Consider the following 17,409-nt stretch of genomic DNA (forward strand, 5'->3'; position numbering starts at 1 on the left):
TGGGAATTGAGTGCCCCCTTTCCTTTGGGAAACACATTCCATATAGTTTACATGGGGCTGACTCCCTTATCTCTTTCTTGTCCCCTTACCTCCCCTGCCCCTTACAAGAGTTTGGACATATGGTTCATGGATTCATGCTTGACTAATCAGAGTATTCCCATCCCTTTGGCCACATTGATTGTGGGACGGGGTAGACAGTTGACCACAACTAAGTCAGTTTATCTGAAATTTCCTGCTGGAGCTATTAGAAAAGACTCTTTCATTCTGCTAAGGATGCTAATCTGGTAGTATGAGTCTTAGGCTGTTGGCAGCATCTTCCCACTAAAAGGAAAATGCCCATCCAATGAGATGAGAAGAGAGAGATGAAACTACAATGACATTACGTTGAGGCTTCTGGATCCAGCCATGCCTGAAGCCCCAGATTTTTAGTTCCATGAGGCAATACTTTTTTGTGTGCTATAAATTTATAAATTAGCTTAAACTAAGGCAACTTACAACCAAAGAGTTCTAATGTAAGTAATGAACAATCTTCTGCTTTGCAGGGATCCTGTGTCTTAGATTTTTAAGATTCACTAGAAGAATTGATCAACTCTAATTTTGCTCAGCATTTATGATATTATTCCAAAAATAGTCTACTTTGTTTACTATTGGTACTATTTAGCTTATCCATATAGCCACAGAAATCCATTGACAGAGCTCTTTACTGGGCAAGGTTAATCTTGGAAAGACTACGTGAGGAGGGATGGTAATCAAGTAGGCAAACCTCAAGGAAATAACTGAAGAAAACCTCTTCCCTCCACAAGTTCCACCATCTCTTAGTCTACGGACTCAGATACCACTTGCCTTCTTTTGCTCCAGGATATTTCTTGGGGGTCAGTGGGGTAACATGTCCTCTGTCTCAAGCATGAGAAATGGAAAGAGAAAGCATCTTAGCTTCCACAAGATGTTCCTGCTCAGTATCTTGGGCAGTATATTGACAAAGAGATCTGGATTTATAAAACTTATGTGGAACAACACGTAGCCCAGCAGTCTGATGAAAAACAGGGTGGTGAAAAAGAAATATTGAAAAATCCTGGAAAGAGAAAGCCAAAAAACTGTTAACTAGAGGTTAGAAAACCTGGAACAAAATAGTCATAATCTAAATACATGTCTGACTCCTTGATATTCAAATGTCTCTACTTTTAACAACCCCTTATAAAGGTAGCCTCTTCCCATATGCTGGCCTGCCAGCTACTCTCTCTCCCATCACCATGTTTAATTTTCTTTCAGCATTTATCACTATCTGAAATTATCTTGTTTTGTTTTTTATTTTTATTTTGGAAAATTGTTTTCCAAAGTAGTTGCACCAATTTATACTCCACCAGCAGGGTTTATGTTTCTGTGGATCCACATCCTCTCCAGCATTTGATGTTATCAGATTTTTAAACTTTTGCCAATCAGATGGGTATAAAGTAATATCTCATTAAGGTCTTGGCTTGCATTTCCTTGATGAACGATGGTGCTGAACATCTGTTCATAGGTTTATTCATCTTATGTGTTTCCTCTTGCCCATTTATCTACTATGTTGTTTGGACTTTTCTTATTAATTTGTAGGAATTCTTTATATGTTCTTGATATTAATCCTTTTCCATTGTGTGTATTTTGAATATCTGCCCTCTACTTTATAACTTTCACTTGCTCTAAGGTGTTAAAGAACAAAATTTATTTATTTTTTAATGTGCATTTTATTTATTTATTTTTGGCTGCACTGGGTCTTTGTTGCTGCGCCCAGGCTTTTGCTAGTTGCAGCGAGTGTGGGCTACTCTTCGTTGAGGTGCACGGGCTTCTCATTGTGGTGGCTTCTCTCTTTGAGGAGCACAGGCTCTAAGCTCATGGGCTTCAGTAGTTGTGGCTCGCAGGCTCTAGAGCGCAGGCTCAGTAGTTGTGGTGCACAGGCTTAGTTGCTCTGCGGCATGTGGGATCTTCCTGGACCAGGGATCGAACCCGTGTCCACTGCATTGGCAGGCAGATTCTTAACCACTGTGCCACCAGGGAAGTCCCTAAAGTTATTTTTAATAAAGTCTAATTTATCAACATTTCCTTTAATTAGAATCACTTCTTTTTGTATCTTGTTTGAAAAATCATTCCCTACCCCAAGGCCTAAAAGATACTATTTTGTGTTGAGTTTATGGTAGTTTAAAAATATGTCCACAAATTCTTTGGTATTCCTCCCTTAGAGAGATTCTTCTCCATTGGAGTGTGGAATAGACTTAATGAATTGCTTCTAAAGAATAACATGTCATGGAAATTACAGTGTGTGATTTCCGAGACTATGTACTAAAAGCACTGTGGCTTCCTCCTTACTCTCAGGAGAAAGCCAGCTGTCAGGTTATAAGGACACACAAGTAGCCTGGTGGAGAGGTCCATCTGATGAAGAACTGAGACCTCCTGCCAGCAACCAGCTGTGTGAATAAGCTCCTTTGGACATAGATCCTTTAGCCTCAGCCCAGCCTTCTAATGACTGTAATTTCAGCCAACATCTTAACGGCAACCTCATAACAGACCATGAGCTAGAACCACCCAGCTAAGTAGCTCACAGATTTACGATGCACAGAAAGTGTGAGTTGATAAATGTTTGTTGTTTGTAGCCACTAAATTTTGGGGTAATTTGTTATGTGGCAATAGATAACTAATACTGAGTTTTGTAGTTTTTTTTTTTTTTTAATTGGTATTTAAGTCTTGAACACATCTGGGCTTGCTTTTTTGTTGTACTGTATAGTAGTAATTCAATCTTATTTCTTTCTCATCTGGATAACCATTTTTTCCCCACCATATTTACTGAGCAGTCAATCCTTTCTTTCCCCTCTGACATATAATCACTGTCATATATCAAGGTTCTATATGTGCACTGTTTCTGAGCACATGTTCTTTTCCATTGGTTGATTTTCCTATTCCTGTGGTAATACTACACTATCATAATTACTGTAGCTTCCCAGTAAGTCTTGATATCTCAAAGGGCATGTTTCTCATTCCTTTCTCTTCTTTAAAATTGCCCAGGTTATTTTTGACCCATTTACTCTCCCATATACAATATATTTTAGTATCATTTTATTCAATACCATGAAAAATCTTTTGGGGAGTTTAATTGGAATTGAACTGATTCTATTAATTATTTGGAGGCCATTGATATGTTTATGATATTGAGGCTTCCTATCCATGATCATGGTATTTCTCTTCTTTCATTTATATTTCCTTTAATATTTCCTAATAAATTTCTGTAAATTTCCTTATGGTAGTCTTGATTTCTTATTTAACTGATAAATTATTGTGCCCTTGTGGTTTTAATATGATTTCCACGAGCAAACCGCCACTGTTTCCTTTGCTATATTACCCTTATCTGGTTGTGCTAGGCTGCATCCTGCCTCAGGACAAATTCATGGCCCACCTCCACTCACTAAAAACAGCCCCTTCCCCTCCAGTTTTCTTACGTTTTCCTGTAGAGTTAATCTTGGTGACAAGAGCCAGGATCCATTCTAATACAGGATCTTGCTCAAAATTAGAATCAAAAGCCTTTTAAAAGCCTCTTCCCACCACTCTCCTTAAAGCTGAATACAGTATTCATGAGAAGGGTCTGGGATGACATGCCCAGGGACAATCTTAGGAATAACCTAGCTTTCTAATTTCTTATCAGCGCACAGTATACCAGTGCTCCAAGGATGCTGGATCAGAGCAAGAGGAAAGATATTTGTAGTTTGATGTGATGAGCTAGACTTGCTGGGCTTATGTTTCTTTAGGCTACTAACTCTATGGCAGATCGTTCTTATCCCAGGAACATGGGCAATTCCATGCTGGGCACTGGTGTTGAATTATAGGCGAAGGTGGCCTAGGAGTTCTAGGGAAAATTCTGCTAGTTGTTCTGGGAACATGTATTTAAGGATATTGAAATATATAATTCTTCACTTATCTGGTATGAAGGAGTATCCCTCTTAAGCAAATTTTCCAGACAGTTGGAGCTGACCTTTAAGCACCAATAATTTTATGTTAACCATTTTGATTGGACTTTTTCTAAATCACATTTCATACCACTTTAAATATATGTTTCTCTATGCCTTCTTAAACATACTATACTGAACATTATTTGACCTTTTCTTAAAAATGCAGGGGCTTCAATACCAATTTTACTTTGCTATCACAATGATTCCCTAAGGACTAATATCCACTCATTTGTTTGAATCTTGAGTTCTTATTTGGTTTAACAAGATTTTTGAGCAATTATTATGTGCTGAATACTGTTAGGTGCTGTCTCCTTTTCCCAATCATTTTCTTTCTCTTTTATCTGCTGTAAGGCAGTGGTATACTTGCATTTAGAAATTCTCTCCCTATTTTTATTTTTCACATTAGGGGGTAATGTGCTGACATTGTGATAAAGTTTGAGGGAGGCACATCTCACACAATAGTGTAAAAACCCAATCTTCATGCTTACGAACCACAGAAGGATCTCCCCATTTCTTTTTTTTTTTTAAAGCTTTTAAAAAAATTTATTTTACTGTGGTGAGAACACTTAACATGAGATTTACCTTCCTAACAAATTTTTAAGTGTGCAACACATTATCATTGACTACAGGTGCAATGTTATACAGCAGATCTCTAGAACTTAATCATCTTGTTTAACCAAAGCTTTATGCCGATGGATTAGTAACTTCCCACGTCCCCCTCCCCCCACCCCCTGGCAGCCATCATTCCACACTTTGATTCATGAACTTGACTGTTTTAGATACCTCATATAAGTGGAATCATGCAGTATTTGTCTTTCTGTGACTAGCTTATTTCACTTAGCATAATGTCCTCAAGGTGCCTCAGTGTTATCGTATATTGCAGAAGTTCCTTCTTTCTTTTTTATAACCCTTCTTGTTTATTCTTTTTATTTTTTAAAATTTCTTTTGTTTTTCTGTTTTTAATTTTAATTTTTTAATTTTTTATTTTTTTGTTGGAGTCCCCATTTCTAATCAACTGATGTTACTGGGAAACCAGACACATCAAACTAGTTGAAAGTGTTGAAGGGAAAAGGGGGTAAGTATGAGACTTGTCACATCTCTTCTAGGTGATAGGATTCCTGTTTCTGATTACTGCTAGGCCACTGGCTTCTAATACTGGAAAGCTGAGCTTAGTCATCGCCTTTGGACAAGGAAGTCATAACAGTGAACTGAGAAATGTAGTCATTGATAAAACAAATTCGTTGACTTGACTGTGTGTGTGCATGTGTGTGTGTATACAATGTTCTCCTTGTCTAGACTTTGCTATCTGCTAGTATGGCTAAGTAGAACTCCCAGTTTTCTGGGAAGTTTACTCAAAGGGATTTACTTACGTTTTATAGAACCCTGTTTTCTTCTTTTGGAGAGAGTTATCCTGGGAGAAGAAGAAAGGACAGTGATAAATAAACAATTTCTGGAGGCTGTTATCACTGCCAAGTAGTACTGAGCCATTAATTAAATGTTATTTTAGGTAAAATTTTACAAATTTTTTCATATACATAAGCAGATGAAATTTTCAAAGCCAAATATATGTACATACATATGTGTGTGTGTATATATATGTGTGTGTGTGTGTATATATATGTGTGTGTGTGTATATATATATATATATATATATATATAAAACTGCATTACCTTTTTATATATTGATAGGAATAAATGAAGACTTAGAAGGGTAGGGTCATACAGCTTGTAAGTGGCAGGACCAGGCCTGGAACCCAGGTCCTCTCAGTTTACATTCTGGGCCCTCTCAACTATACCCTTACCTTCTACTTAGCCAGTGACCCTTAGAGAAGTTTACAGGCTATAAAAACCACACAAAGATATTCCAAGAGATAAATTTTGAAAGCTATAAAAATGTAAAGATGAGAATATATCCTGGATTTCTGTAACATCCCTCTTCCAAAATGTTTTCTCAGTTACTTCATTTTCCTTTTAACTTCCTTGTGAGATAAAAAGGAAGAGGAATTATGATCACACTTGAAAACTGTGGAAATGAGGCTTGCAGAATTGGAATTAGAAAGCAGCTTTCTGGGTTACAAATTTGATTCTATAGCTTGAGTGAGATTAAGTGGCATGCTAGCTGGTCAGCTGCTCAGGCAGCCTCTCTAAAGAGATTGCTCAAACATCATAGGTCGTTGAACCATCACATGGACTCTGATAATCTTGATGAAGACAGTCCTGTTGTTTCTCTGATAGGTGGTCAGAAGGAATACTTTAATAAGGCACTGGGAATAGATGGTGGGACACATCAGGTAGCATGCCAAGCTTGGTTCTAGAGAGGTGGACTTCAGTTAATTTCAGGAGTTTTGCTTGCTGAGTGGAATACATAAGCTTGGGACCAGAATAACCTGTTCAGGACAGTGGGAACTATAGTCACTGTGGACATGGTCTAACATATATTCAGACATCTGGAGGACCTCAAGGGTAGTAGTCAAATGTTGATATTTGCTTTTAAGGAAGAGATGACTTCTCTTTTCTGAGATTATAAAGACCATATATCTCAACAACATAAAATTTCTGCTGAATGTCAACCTTGGCTCTAAAGGAAATATAAATTACAATTAAAGTCCAATTAACTTTATCTATGTACTTGCTTCCACAAGACACCAAGCAGGCCAAGAGGCCTGGTGCTCTACATCCGCATCTGTTTCCTTCAGACCTTTGCATATGTGCTGGTGACACATGATGTTAAAGATGAATAGACACTGAAGCTGTATCATAAAGAAGCAGCTGCTTCCTATGTTTTAACTCATAGGCCAACTCTGATTAGATGGTGATAGATGCCCTTGGTGTTCTGTGCAGTAAAAGATTCTGGACCATGCTGGGATCATCAGGAAAGAGTGCTGTGATTACGGGAGATAGAGGAGTGATGTTTGTGTCATGTATTGGCCTTCTCTCCACAGAGTGCACCCTCAGTTAATGTTCCTTCTCGCTTCTATTCTAAACTCTCTTTGGTCTGGGGGTGGTTTCTTTGAGAACACCTCATTTGCACAGCTGTAAGAGGAAAGACAATTGTTCCTTAGCATCCTCTTTGTTTGTTTAGGGTTGAAATGCTTTGGAATTATATCTGGTACTGTTCTTGGAAAATTCACATGGGAAGATTGCTAGATGTTTGGTGGCTTATAGTGATTTTGGAAACTCCTTTGAAAGGTGATGACACTGAAGAAGCTGAAGATGGAGTAGGTGGTTACCTTGTTATTTTGGCCGTTACGCTCTTTGCATGCTGAGTTCATGCTTATGACTTTTGACCTAGGGGGAAAAGAACCAAGATAGAGATTGGATAAAGTGCACTCAAAGATTCATACTATATGATCGTTGTTTAAAAACAGTTTTATATTCTAATTCTATTGTAGCCAGTTGCTACATGTAGCTATTTAAATTTAAATTAATTAAAATGAAAAATAAGTTCCTCAGTCATACTACCTGTTCTTCAAGTACTCAGTAAGTGGCTAAGTGGATACTTAATAGATAGTATAGAAATATCTGTTGAATAGCCTTGTTCTAGAAACTTAGCTTAGCAGTCAAGCCATACCTAGTACTCAGGAAGGATTTTGGGAGACTTGAAGGTATCCTTTAGGGGCGAGGACCTCCAAGTCCTGGTGTCTTGGACACAAGGCCACGGTGTGTACCTGCCTATTTAGAGGCTTTATTCAGTTTGGGTCTCTTTCTCTTCACCCCAAGATTCCAAAATATTTAATATATAGAGATACTCTTGACTGAATTAAGATTTAACATCTAAAGAGGGTCAAGAAATGGAAGTGAGGTTTTTGGTTTAGTTTCTCATCATTTAAACTCTTTTGACAAACTCAAGGGGTATTTTTGGGGGGAAGGAAGCTTTTATTTATGTTTAATATGAATGTTCTACTTATCAAGGTGCCTGACCACTAACCCTTTTTAAAGCACATGTTCCTACCCTTAATATAAACCCAAATAATTGGTAACATGATAAAGCTATGAAGGGAGATGTGTTTCTACAGTCTTTGAAGAAGGATGGGAGAAGGACCTGCGTTTTAAAGTTGGTGTGGTTCAGTGGGAGTCGACCTGATCACTACAGAGGGGAGAGATATGTGGTGTTGGGGGCCTCACAATTCCAAACTGGAACTAGAGAGATGTTTGCTCTGACCCAGGCTGAGATGGAGTTACCACTAAAACCAGGATGTTCCTTTGTTTGCCAAAGCTTACACTTCTCTCTCGAGGAACCGAGTCTCTAGTTCTTCTTCTATTTTCTTCAAAGTTTCCTGGTACTTCTTCAAAGAGAAATAAAAGATAGCACGGTTACTAATTAAAGCCCTGTGCTTTTCCTAATCATAATAAACACGCATTATTACACTGTAACATAAATGTTTGGTATTCCCACTGCCACTTTTTCTCCTTCCTAGCCTCCACCCCACCACTACTGACCTCTCACTATATTTCACCATTGGACAGGTCCCTGTGGGTAATTGGGATTATAAACAGGAAAAGTGTTCATTATTAAGTTAAGGGCACAGAGGCTGGGAGACCAGGGAAGTAACAGAATGATATTGGTGGTGGAGTGTCAGAGACCCTAAAATCCCTCTGGAATGACACCTTGAAGAGTTAAAATTGTTCCAGACAGTATGCTCTGAAAAACCTGGTTCCATTTCACCCTGTACCTGAACAAACCCTTTGCTGTCCCTTTACTGAGAGGCTGTACCTTTATGCAGAGGGCCTGATCTTCACAGAGCTGGGCCACAAGTGCATAGTCTTCTATTACCTGGGGAGACTAAAATTTATTAGTTTTAAATTTTCTCAGTGAATTGCTGTAAGAACAATAGTACACTTGTTTCCTCCTGTGTACCAGACCCTAAATGTGGTTTTCTAATTGTTCTAAATATGTTTTTTTGTACATATAAACTAATGTTTTTGAGGGTAAACAAGCTATATTTTATAGTCCCATGGGGATTATTTGGGCACAGTTGGGAGAAGAATAGATACTAATTTGTGGAAGATATAGATTATGAAATGTATCCTATAAAAAATATTAAATAGAAGGTAACTTAGGAGACTATAGTCATCTTCCTTTCCTTCATACCCTCCTGATCCCATAATGGTTTGGGATCTAGAACCTTATTATAACTCAATCATTTGAGGAATGCATTAGATCGTCTGACCAAGAATCGAGTATCCCTTCCTTTGGGAGGAGTAACATTGAAGTTACTGTGGTTACCTTGGCCAGCTCCTCCTCTTGGTCTGCACAGGAGGCTTCCAGCTGTTGTAACTTAACCTATAGACAGGGAAGGAGGCTGGTAACTCAGCAAGGCAAAAACAGGATTCCATTCTGAAATGCTATAGCAAAGGTTATCTCACAGGTGGTTGAAGTGCATTGGGCACCATTTCAGATATCTTTTTGATGGAGGGCAGTCAAACTGTCCTTTGCAGCTGCCTGGTGAGCCTGCACTCTTGACCACTTGAGTATTCATCAGTGCTTCCTTCGCCCTTAAACTTCAATTCTTAGCTTCCTTCTTCCTTAGCTATTTCTCTTAGAAAAACATCAACCTTGAAAAATTCAGTGTCACTTTTGCTTTTATATATTCATGGCTCACTCCTTTCTTTCTCCCTGTATTTCTTCTTTCCTCTCTTCCTTCCTTGAATATTTGATGAAAGCCTATTCTATATTGGCCACTATACTGGAGTGACAGGGAAAGGGCAGGGGGAGTACTGAGGATACAATGGCGAACAGAATTGATAGGCTTTCTGCCTCACAGAGCTGACATTCTAGTAGGGGGACATAACAAATGAGTCAACATGATAATGGTAAGTGCTGTGAAGGAAATAAAAGCAGAGTAATGTGCTGAGAGTGAGAGTGAGTGATGGCATAAGAGCTAATATAGGTGGTTGGCGAAGGCCTCTCTGATGATACTTGAGCTGAAATCTGAAAGATAAATATTAGTCAAATGGAGATCTGGAGGAACTATGTCCCATGCAGAGGTTACAACAAGGGCCAAGACTGTGAACTTTGGTATGTATGAAGAAGTTATGTGGCTGAAGCACAGGGGATACTGGTAAGGTGGGGAAAGGTAGCCACTGATGAGATTACATATGTGGGGCGTTATAACTTCTAAAAAAAATTTGGTTCATTTATTTATTTATTTATGGCCGCGTTGGGTCTTTGTTGCTGCGCGTGGGCTTTCTCTAGTTGTGGCGAGCGGGGTCTACTCTTTGTTGTGGTGCACGGGCTTCTCATTGCAGTGGCTTCTCTTGCTGTGGAGCACGGGCTCGAGGCACGTGGGCTCAGTAGTTGTGGCTCGCGGGCTCTAGAGCGCAGGCTCAGTAATTGTGGCGCACAGGCTTAGCTGCTCTGTGGCATGTGGGATCTTCCCGGACCAAGGCTCGATACCGTGTCCCCTGCATTGGCAGGCGATTCTTAACCAGTGCACTACCAGGGAAGTCCCCAAAATTTGGTTCTTTATTCTAATTGTAGTGAAAAGCCAGGAGAGAGCTTCAAGTGGTAAAGACACAATCTGACCTGTGTTTTTAAAGAAGAGACTTTTCAATATGTGGGAAGTGAGATTGTTTAGGAGTAAGAGTTGAAGCAGGAAGACTTGTTAGGAGGCTACTTCAGCATCCAGGTGAGGGTTATGGTGGCTTGCAAGAGGGTAGTACTATTAGTAGTAGTAGATAGGGAAGAATGGATGCATTTGGGTTATATTCTGTAGGAAGAGCAGATATAACTGTATTTTCCCTTCCTTCCCTTTCAGCTCTGTTGTTCCCACTTTCATCTAGGGATCATTATTTTACATCTGGATGCTTCTAACAGTTCCTTTCCCCTCCAGTCAGTTACATCCAGGGCCAGAAAGAAAAATGTGCTAAAGGCTGTATTTTCAAGACAGTGGCCTGAGTCACAAGGAGTTGAAGCAGGCATCCCATTAAACTACTGAACTAATCACCAGCATGCAAGAGGAACAGAAGCAAAGGAGATGCTGTATATTTCATAGAATTAGAGATATCACCTAAGAATTCTACAAAACAGGTGGGCAAAAGGGAGTGATTCAGAGGGTTAATAATACTCTAGAACTCTTTAGGGCTGGGCTGGTTGCTGCTAGGAAAATAATGGCCATTGTTCTGACAACACCTGGAACTCTCTATTTATAGTCTGTCAGCTTAGCTCACCTGACATAGCCAGCATTAAAGTGTCCCCACTAGATTCTGGTGGCCTTACTGTCAGGAAAACTTGTTTTGGGCAGGAGAAGGAAGAAAATCAATCTCTGACTGCTGCAGTTATATGGTAAGGATAGTCATGGGGCTTCATAATCCTTTCTAGTCTTAACTTCACTTTCTTCCTGATGTACACACAGGATCCAGATTTCTTTCTTTCCAGGTAAATTTCCTGGATGTGCATGACTAAGCAAGCTTACTTGGTGGCTTTAAACAACTTCTTCTTCTTCTTCTTTTTTTTTTTTTTTTGTGGCCATCAACACTAATTTGACCAAGAGAAGATAGGGGAGTGATTCTCTATTCTTTCATTTTATATTTCTATTTTCACTGTGTCCATATCTTCATAGCCTTCATATACACAGTATGGGCTTAAGTGTGGGCTTAATAAGCTAAAGAAAAATTAGACAAGGCAAGGATAAAGATGTAATTCTACAGAAAGTATCAAGTTAGAATTTTACCTGTTCTCTAAATAAAAAAAGTAAGTCTCTAATTCTTCTTGCATCTTTGATCGGATGTGTTGTGGTTGTGTCCAGGTTCTTAGCTCTGGAACACAATTAGAGAAATGCTAAGCACTGTCTGATGCACTTAGCATGCAGAACTCACTAGATACTTGAATGACCAATGTAATGATTTCTTTTCTTGATTGGATTCCATGACAGGATGTGTAAGTTGCCTAGCATGCAGTAGATTTATAGATCCTAGCTCTGCCTCTATGAATTCATACATACACCTTAGCCAGACTCTTAAATAGTCACTTTAAAATTATGTGACTTCAGGTTTTAGCTCTCCAAAAAATGGAAAGAATACTTTATATACGCAATTTCACTCAATTTTCAAATGGAGGCTGGGAGGGACTGATTAAATTGCCCTTCATATACCACACTAAGTACTGGGGACAGGATTTAAATTAGGGACTTCAACTGCCTCCAGTGTTATATATGCATTTGTGTTCTGCTCTTCCTCATGGAAGAAACAACAAAATATATGGCTTCAGAGTAAAACTCCTTACTAAGAGCAGAGGAAATGTCAGCACTCAGTGGCCCAGGCTTATGCCTGACATGGGTAAAACTACAAAGAATTTATCCCAACTTTGACAGTTGTTTCCACTTGAAAGCTTGTTTCCTGTTCATATAGTCCAAACCCATTCAAGATTGCTTTTCCATTTACCTTTGACTCTTCTGGGGTTCCCTTTAGATTGCCTTGTTCACACTTAGTTGCCTTTTGAGATTTCCTTGTAAGCTACAGTTTAAAATAAAAAAATACATTGCAAATAAAAAATACATCAAATAAAAAAAAATAAAGAAAACAAAGACATTCTCTGGTGTGTGTGTGGCCTGGTAATTTGGTCTTGATAAAAGCTGCCAGGAGGTGGTCCTTTGGTGGATACTTGGTGCTCTTGGAAACATCTTTATTCTACCCCTAACTTCTTCTCACTAGTCTTGGCCACCAAAGCTAGAGCCTGCTCAAGGCAGGGGTACTTTTCTGAACCCCTAATCCATGCTGGGTTATTCAGGTATGGGTCAGAAAGTAGGGTATCATAGGAAGCCCACTGTATTCTGAGCAGGAGTTGAGGTAGAGGGAATGCCTAGACAAGGAAGAGGGAATCCTTAGGAATTAAGTATTTTTAAGTCTCTGTTGAAAGTAAAATTAACTCTCACTACAAAGTTGCCAGCCAATCACTTTAACAGAGTGTCTACTGGAATACCTTCTTTTGTAATAGAATGAAGGAACCTGTGGGATCACTGAATACCCTGAATAACCCACTCACTCCCTCCATCTGATACTTTCAGGGAAGATCCATGGCATTTATTTAGGTCATGAAGCTCAGCCTCAGGAGAGTAGTATCCACCCCAGCACAGGCCTCTCTGACATGTGGGATCCCCTATGATCACTTTTGCTCCCTTGCCTCTTTGGTGCCTGGGGATGCTGTGGGAACACTGGGGAACACAAGAGCCCCATCCCACCTTTCTTTCAAGTTCTGCTATACTGTGGGCCAGAGTCTCATTCTTCCTTTCCTGTTGAGAGAAAGAAGCAGAGTGTAAGTGTGCATCTGCATACCATCATCTGTCTTTATTTAGTTGATTGTTCTCCATTTCGCTCCAGTGATGATTTCCTGCAGGAACTCCACCTTATTGCATAAGGTCAGGTAAGGAACCTGTGGTTTGATCTCAATACATACACACCAACTTACCAGGGATAGAGATACCCACACGCAGGGCTTCCCAATACTAAGTATTACCAAAGAAACCCTACCCTCCACACATCCCTTTCCATGCATGGACACATCCTGCCATGACTTTTGAGTTGACTACTAGTTGTATGTAAAAAGGAGAGACTAGCTTATCTGATAGTTGATGAGAGACAGGATGATGAATAAAACCTATCATATAGCTCTTCCCAGCTTCTTGCTTACCAGTCTGGCTGTTTCTTCTTCTAGCTCCTGCAAGGCTCTTTCCCTTTCCATGGTGGTGCAGTTCTCCTTCTCCCACTCCTCATCCTCTGCCAGGTCTCTGGTCTGAGTGATCTCATTTTCCAGCCTAGATGACGCAAGCACACACTGTGAGGATCTGGCAGAACTGACACAACACAAATATCAGTTTCAGGGGTACCTCAGTGACAATAAACACGAATCTCAAGTTGGAAACCATTCTTTCCTGGATCCTTAGACTCAGAATCACTTTCAAGGCAGGAAAAGTAAGATTCCTCTGATTCCCAAGTCAAACACCCCAATGTTCTTTCAACTCAGGTAAATATCACCCAATTTTTTTAGGAATCTCTTTAAAACTTGCTGTATTTCAGGGTTTGAGCCACAGAGAAATGCCAAAGAATGAAGAAGAAACTTTTCTGTACAAGATTTAGGTCTCTAGAACAAACAGGAAAATTTAGTGTTGTCTCTTCTCTTCCACCCCGTCCTCTGGATGGAGAACTTCCCTCATGGAACCCCAACACTCACCTCTGAATCTCATCTTCTTTCTCGTGGATTTTGAGAAGAAGGTCCTGATTTGCTTCATCAATTCTCTGCATATCCCTTTCAAGGTCCGTATTCAAACTGTTAATGTTCCTCTTTGACTGGACCAGTCTTAAGATTTCCACTTTCTCTGACCTGTAGACTCAGTCCCCAAATTGAACAAGGGCCTGTTATCTTAAGATCAGTAATCTTTGGACTAAAGGGGATATCTAGAAGGCATGTAATTCATTAACCTGGCTGTTTCTGGAAGCACATCTTTCCTTTTTCATTCTTAGGAAATTATATTTCTTAATCATGCTCTACAATTTGTTTCAATAATTCTCAACTTGGTCAGCAAGAGAGGTTTTTCTCAGGCTTTCTCAGCCAAAGGGCTCAATATACTAGTGCACCTCCACTCTGGTTCCAGAAGTCTTGCTTCCTTAAATAGTCTCCTGCATTGGTTTCGCAGACAAATTGTTCACAAAATCTGCTCATGCAATACACTTTTATTGAGTACTTTTATCCAGGTAGCTGGCACATTCCTTATGATTGAGCCCAGCTTTATGCAGAGCCACAAGAGATTTCTACCAGCAGGTAGGGCTTCAGTCTTTCCCTTCCTCCTCCCATCTCAAAACTTCTCTTACAGTGCCTGCTACAAAGCTTGAGTATCTATCATGAGAGTCACTTCATTGAGCACACAGATATGATCCAGGCATTCACTTTCAAGAATGCAAAAATCTTTTTGAAGTAAATTTGAATAAAATAAGGGTAACACTAGAGTAATCTAGAAAGGGTACCTGGCACATGGAAGCTCTCAATAAGCTTTTCTTTTTCATGTATCAATTAATTAGTTTGCTTTTCAAATGATTAACCATGAATAAGTTAGTGAGGTAGACTTTTGAGTAAGGATGAGGGATGATTTTGGAAAAGAAGACTTTATAATAGCTATCACTTCAGGAGGGCATGAAAGGCTTGAGGTGGAGTGCAATGGGGGAGGGATAGATAGTAGATGGAGAGAGAGAGGGAGACTAGAAGATGAAGGAAGACATCAACAGCAGACCTGCTTCATACCTTGGTCGTTGGATGTGGCTTTGCATAAATCATGATTACTTACTCATGATCTAGTTGATCTTCCTTGTGTTCTTCCATTGTAGATTCCCTAAAATATCAGCAGAGATGTATCTAGTGAGTTGGGGAAATGGGTCCATTTGTGAAGTAGAGTAACTAGCCAAGAGCCCCCAAATATAGAAACAAAATTAACTGGTTTCTTCCCTCCAACTTCACATTTTGGCCATGACAAAATTCAGCCTTTTGGTTTTCTGCTCATGTTCTGATTATGCCTCAGTAAGGATACAGTGAGGATACAGGGATAATGCTGGAAATTTCAGTATATATCCTACTAGCAGGTATATTCAGAGATAGTTCACCAACACAAAACCCTTTGGAATTTATACACAGCAATAAGAATCAATAGAGGTTATCAATTGTTCTCAAGTCCCTTTCTACTCTAGGGCCACTAGCTTTCCTAAAGGGCCCATAGGCATGGGTGTAGGTGTATAACTTCTCTGAAAAGTAATCTCTCTGCTCTCTAGCCTGGCCTCTATAAGAATCTCCAGATATTAAGATCTTAGTATTAAACAGGGCTCAGAAAAACCAAGCAGAAGTAAATTTGGCTTGCTCTGCCCCTTTGGTTTCCTCTTTAAATCCATTACTTCCATAAACTCCACCTCTCTTCTGATGTGTATGGTCTTCCTGATTCTGCTCTAGGCAATTAGCTTCTGAAGAGTCTAATCTTTCCCCAGTGGAACTGTCCAATAGAATCTCAGAACCTTCTGAGGTGTCATGACTCTGCTATTGACATGGGGGGCAGCATGTCACAGTGGGGTGGGTGGCAATGGTTTCTCATCATCTGTGGAGACTTCAGACCCTAGATGGTTGTGTGTGTTTCATGGTCACGTCTTCCCTTTGGCAGCAGTAGTTTAATGGATGTGATTTCTGGGCAGTATGAAGGGGTAGCCCCTGTCTTTTATTTCTCTGGCAGATTGAGCTCCCTTGCTTTGAAGTGTGACTAATATGGAAAGTCTGATTCCTAAGGCCAGCAGTCTAATCCCATCATGTAGCCAACTAACTACTCATTCATTGGACAAACACTGAAACATTGAAGGAGCTCCTGTGTATGCCAGGCACTGTTCTAAGCATTAGGGAGACAGAGTAAACAAAACAGCCAAGACACCTGCCCTCATGGGGTTTACATTCTAGGGCGTGTGTGTGTGTGTTGGGGGGAGGGATAGCACAAGCAGCATGGGCCAGCATACAGCCTGAAAGGCCAGCAAACCCAGGAGCAGCAAGAGGAGCCATGAAGACCCAAAGCTCCTCCTTCAACCCTCCTTAAGGATATGTAGTTTTTCCCTGCACCTGCCAATATCCTGGGAAAGAGGAGAGCTCTGGAGAGGAAGAATCTCCCTAAGACTGAGAAATTACCTGAAAGAGATTTTTAACTGGGAAAAGTCTATGGTGTCTTGAATTGGCCCCATTGAGTCTTTTCTGCCAACTTAAGGAATCAGAGCTAGAGGGGAAGATAAGATCATTTGCAGAATATAAAGAATATGTTTCTGCATACCTGAGTATGTACATTTTGACCAGATTCTGCACCACTTGTAACTTTATGTGTGTGAATCATGGAAACCTGGGAAGGTTTGGATCTCAACTTAATAAGGACCGCATTGAGTTGATTTGTGGGCCAGAGTGATTTCTTAACATACTGTAGTTTCTAACAAACTATTTGTAAAATTAATGGCCTCTGATGACCCCCATTACCATCTCCCTTCTTCCTGAAAGAAGGCATTTCATTGCTTTATGAAGCTGTACACAGAAGAGTAATTAAGTAACCATTCAGGCCAATGGCCTCTCCCAGGAATTAATGGTAGGGAGAGTTCATTAACCCCAGCTGGTTGTAGATTCTCCAGGAAATGCCCTGGACCAAGGTTATTGTAGCTATTAATGGATTGGATAGGGACTTTAACTGGGATAAAAATAAAGCTCTATCTCCTTCCTGGGGAGGTTTTCTCCTTGAGGGGCTACCAAAGGCAAGCCTGTAGGAGCAGCAGAATCCCAAGCTTGGGGCCTGTGTGGGATGAGGACAACAGATTGCTATAGTGAGAACTGCTAAATCAGGGTAAAAACAGGGCCTAGGGGGCAAATTAAGGTCCTCGATATAAGCCTTCCTGCTCTTTAGGAGGTTTGATTAACATCCGGTTCAGCTTTAGGGCAGCT

At 40.0% G+C, this 17,409-nt stretch overlaps 1 protein-coding gene and 1 non-coding gene across 4 annotated transcripts; both read right to left on the bottom strand.

The window, feature by feature from the left end:
• Positions 1 to 873: 873 nt before the first annotated feature.
• Positions 874 to 15,285, bottom strand: TMCO5A (transmembrane and coiled-coil domains 5A). Of its 3 annotated transcripts, XM_061182264.1 has the most exons (12): positions 15,251 to 15,285; positions 14,143 to 14,292; positions 13,603 to 13,726; positions 13,154 to 13,204; positions 12,357 to 12,428; positions 9,202 to 9,258; positions 8,689 to 8,748; positions 8,196 to 8,260; positions 7,205 to 7,262; positions 6,915 to 6,945; positions 5,345 to 5,357; positions 874 to 1,072 (listed from the first exon to the last, which is right to left on the bottom strand). In XM_061182264.1, the coding sequence occupies exons 1-12, from the start codon at positions 15,283 to 15,285 to the stop codon at positions 874 to 876; spliced, it is 915 nt and encodes a 304-aa protein (XP_061038247.1). The 3 variants fall into 3 exon arrangements, with proteins under 3 accessions (XP_061038247.1, XP_061038249.1, XP_061038250.1); XM_061182266.1 differs by lacking the exon at positions 6,915 to 6,945 and having other exon boundaries at positions 5,345 to 5,385; XM_061182267.1 differs by lacking the exons at positions 5,345 to 5,357; positions 6,915 to 6,945; positions 15,251 to 15,285 and adding exons at positions 4,040 to 4,044; positions 15,208 to 15,233 and having other exon boundaries at positions 7,172 to 7,262.
• LOC133086092 (small nucleolar RNA U13) lies at positions 4,370 to 4,477 on the bottom strand. Its single transcript, XR_009699872.1, has one exon. It is a non-coding gene; the product is annotated as a small nucleolar RNA U13 (small nucleolar RNA).
• Positions 15,286 to 17,409: the final 2,124 nt, after the last annotated feature.

Source organism: Eubalaena glacialis, chromosome 2, assembly GCF_028564815.1.
Source record: "Eubalaena glacialis isolate mEubGla1 chromosome 2, mEubGla1.1.hap2.+ XY, whole genome shotgun sequence".
Lineage (NCBI taxonomy): Eukaryota > Metazoa > Chordata > Mammalia > Artiodactyla > Balaenidae > Eubalaena > Eubalaena glacialis.

Excerpts from the sequence above, each read along its gene's own strand:
- TMCO5A (XM_061182264.1), bottom strand. The coding sequence starts at position 15,285 with ATGGAAGAACACAAGGAAGATCAACTAGATCATGA. Across the intron at positions 13,205-13,602 it reads AAGAAGAAACAGCCAGACTG|GAAAGGAAGAATGAGACTCT; the intron begins GTAAGCAAGAAG and ends TTCTCTCAACAG. Across the intron at positions 7,263-8,195 it reads CGGTTCCTCGAGAGAGAAGT|GTCAAAAGTCATAAGCATGA; the intron begins GTAAGCTTTGGC and ends TTTTCCCCCTAG.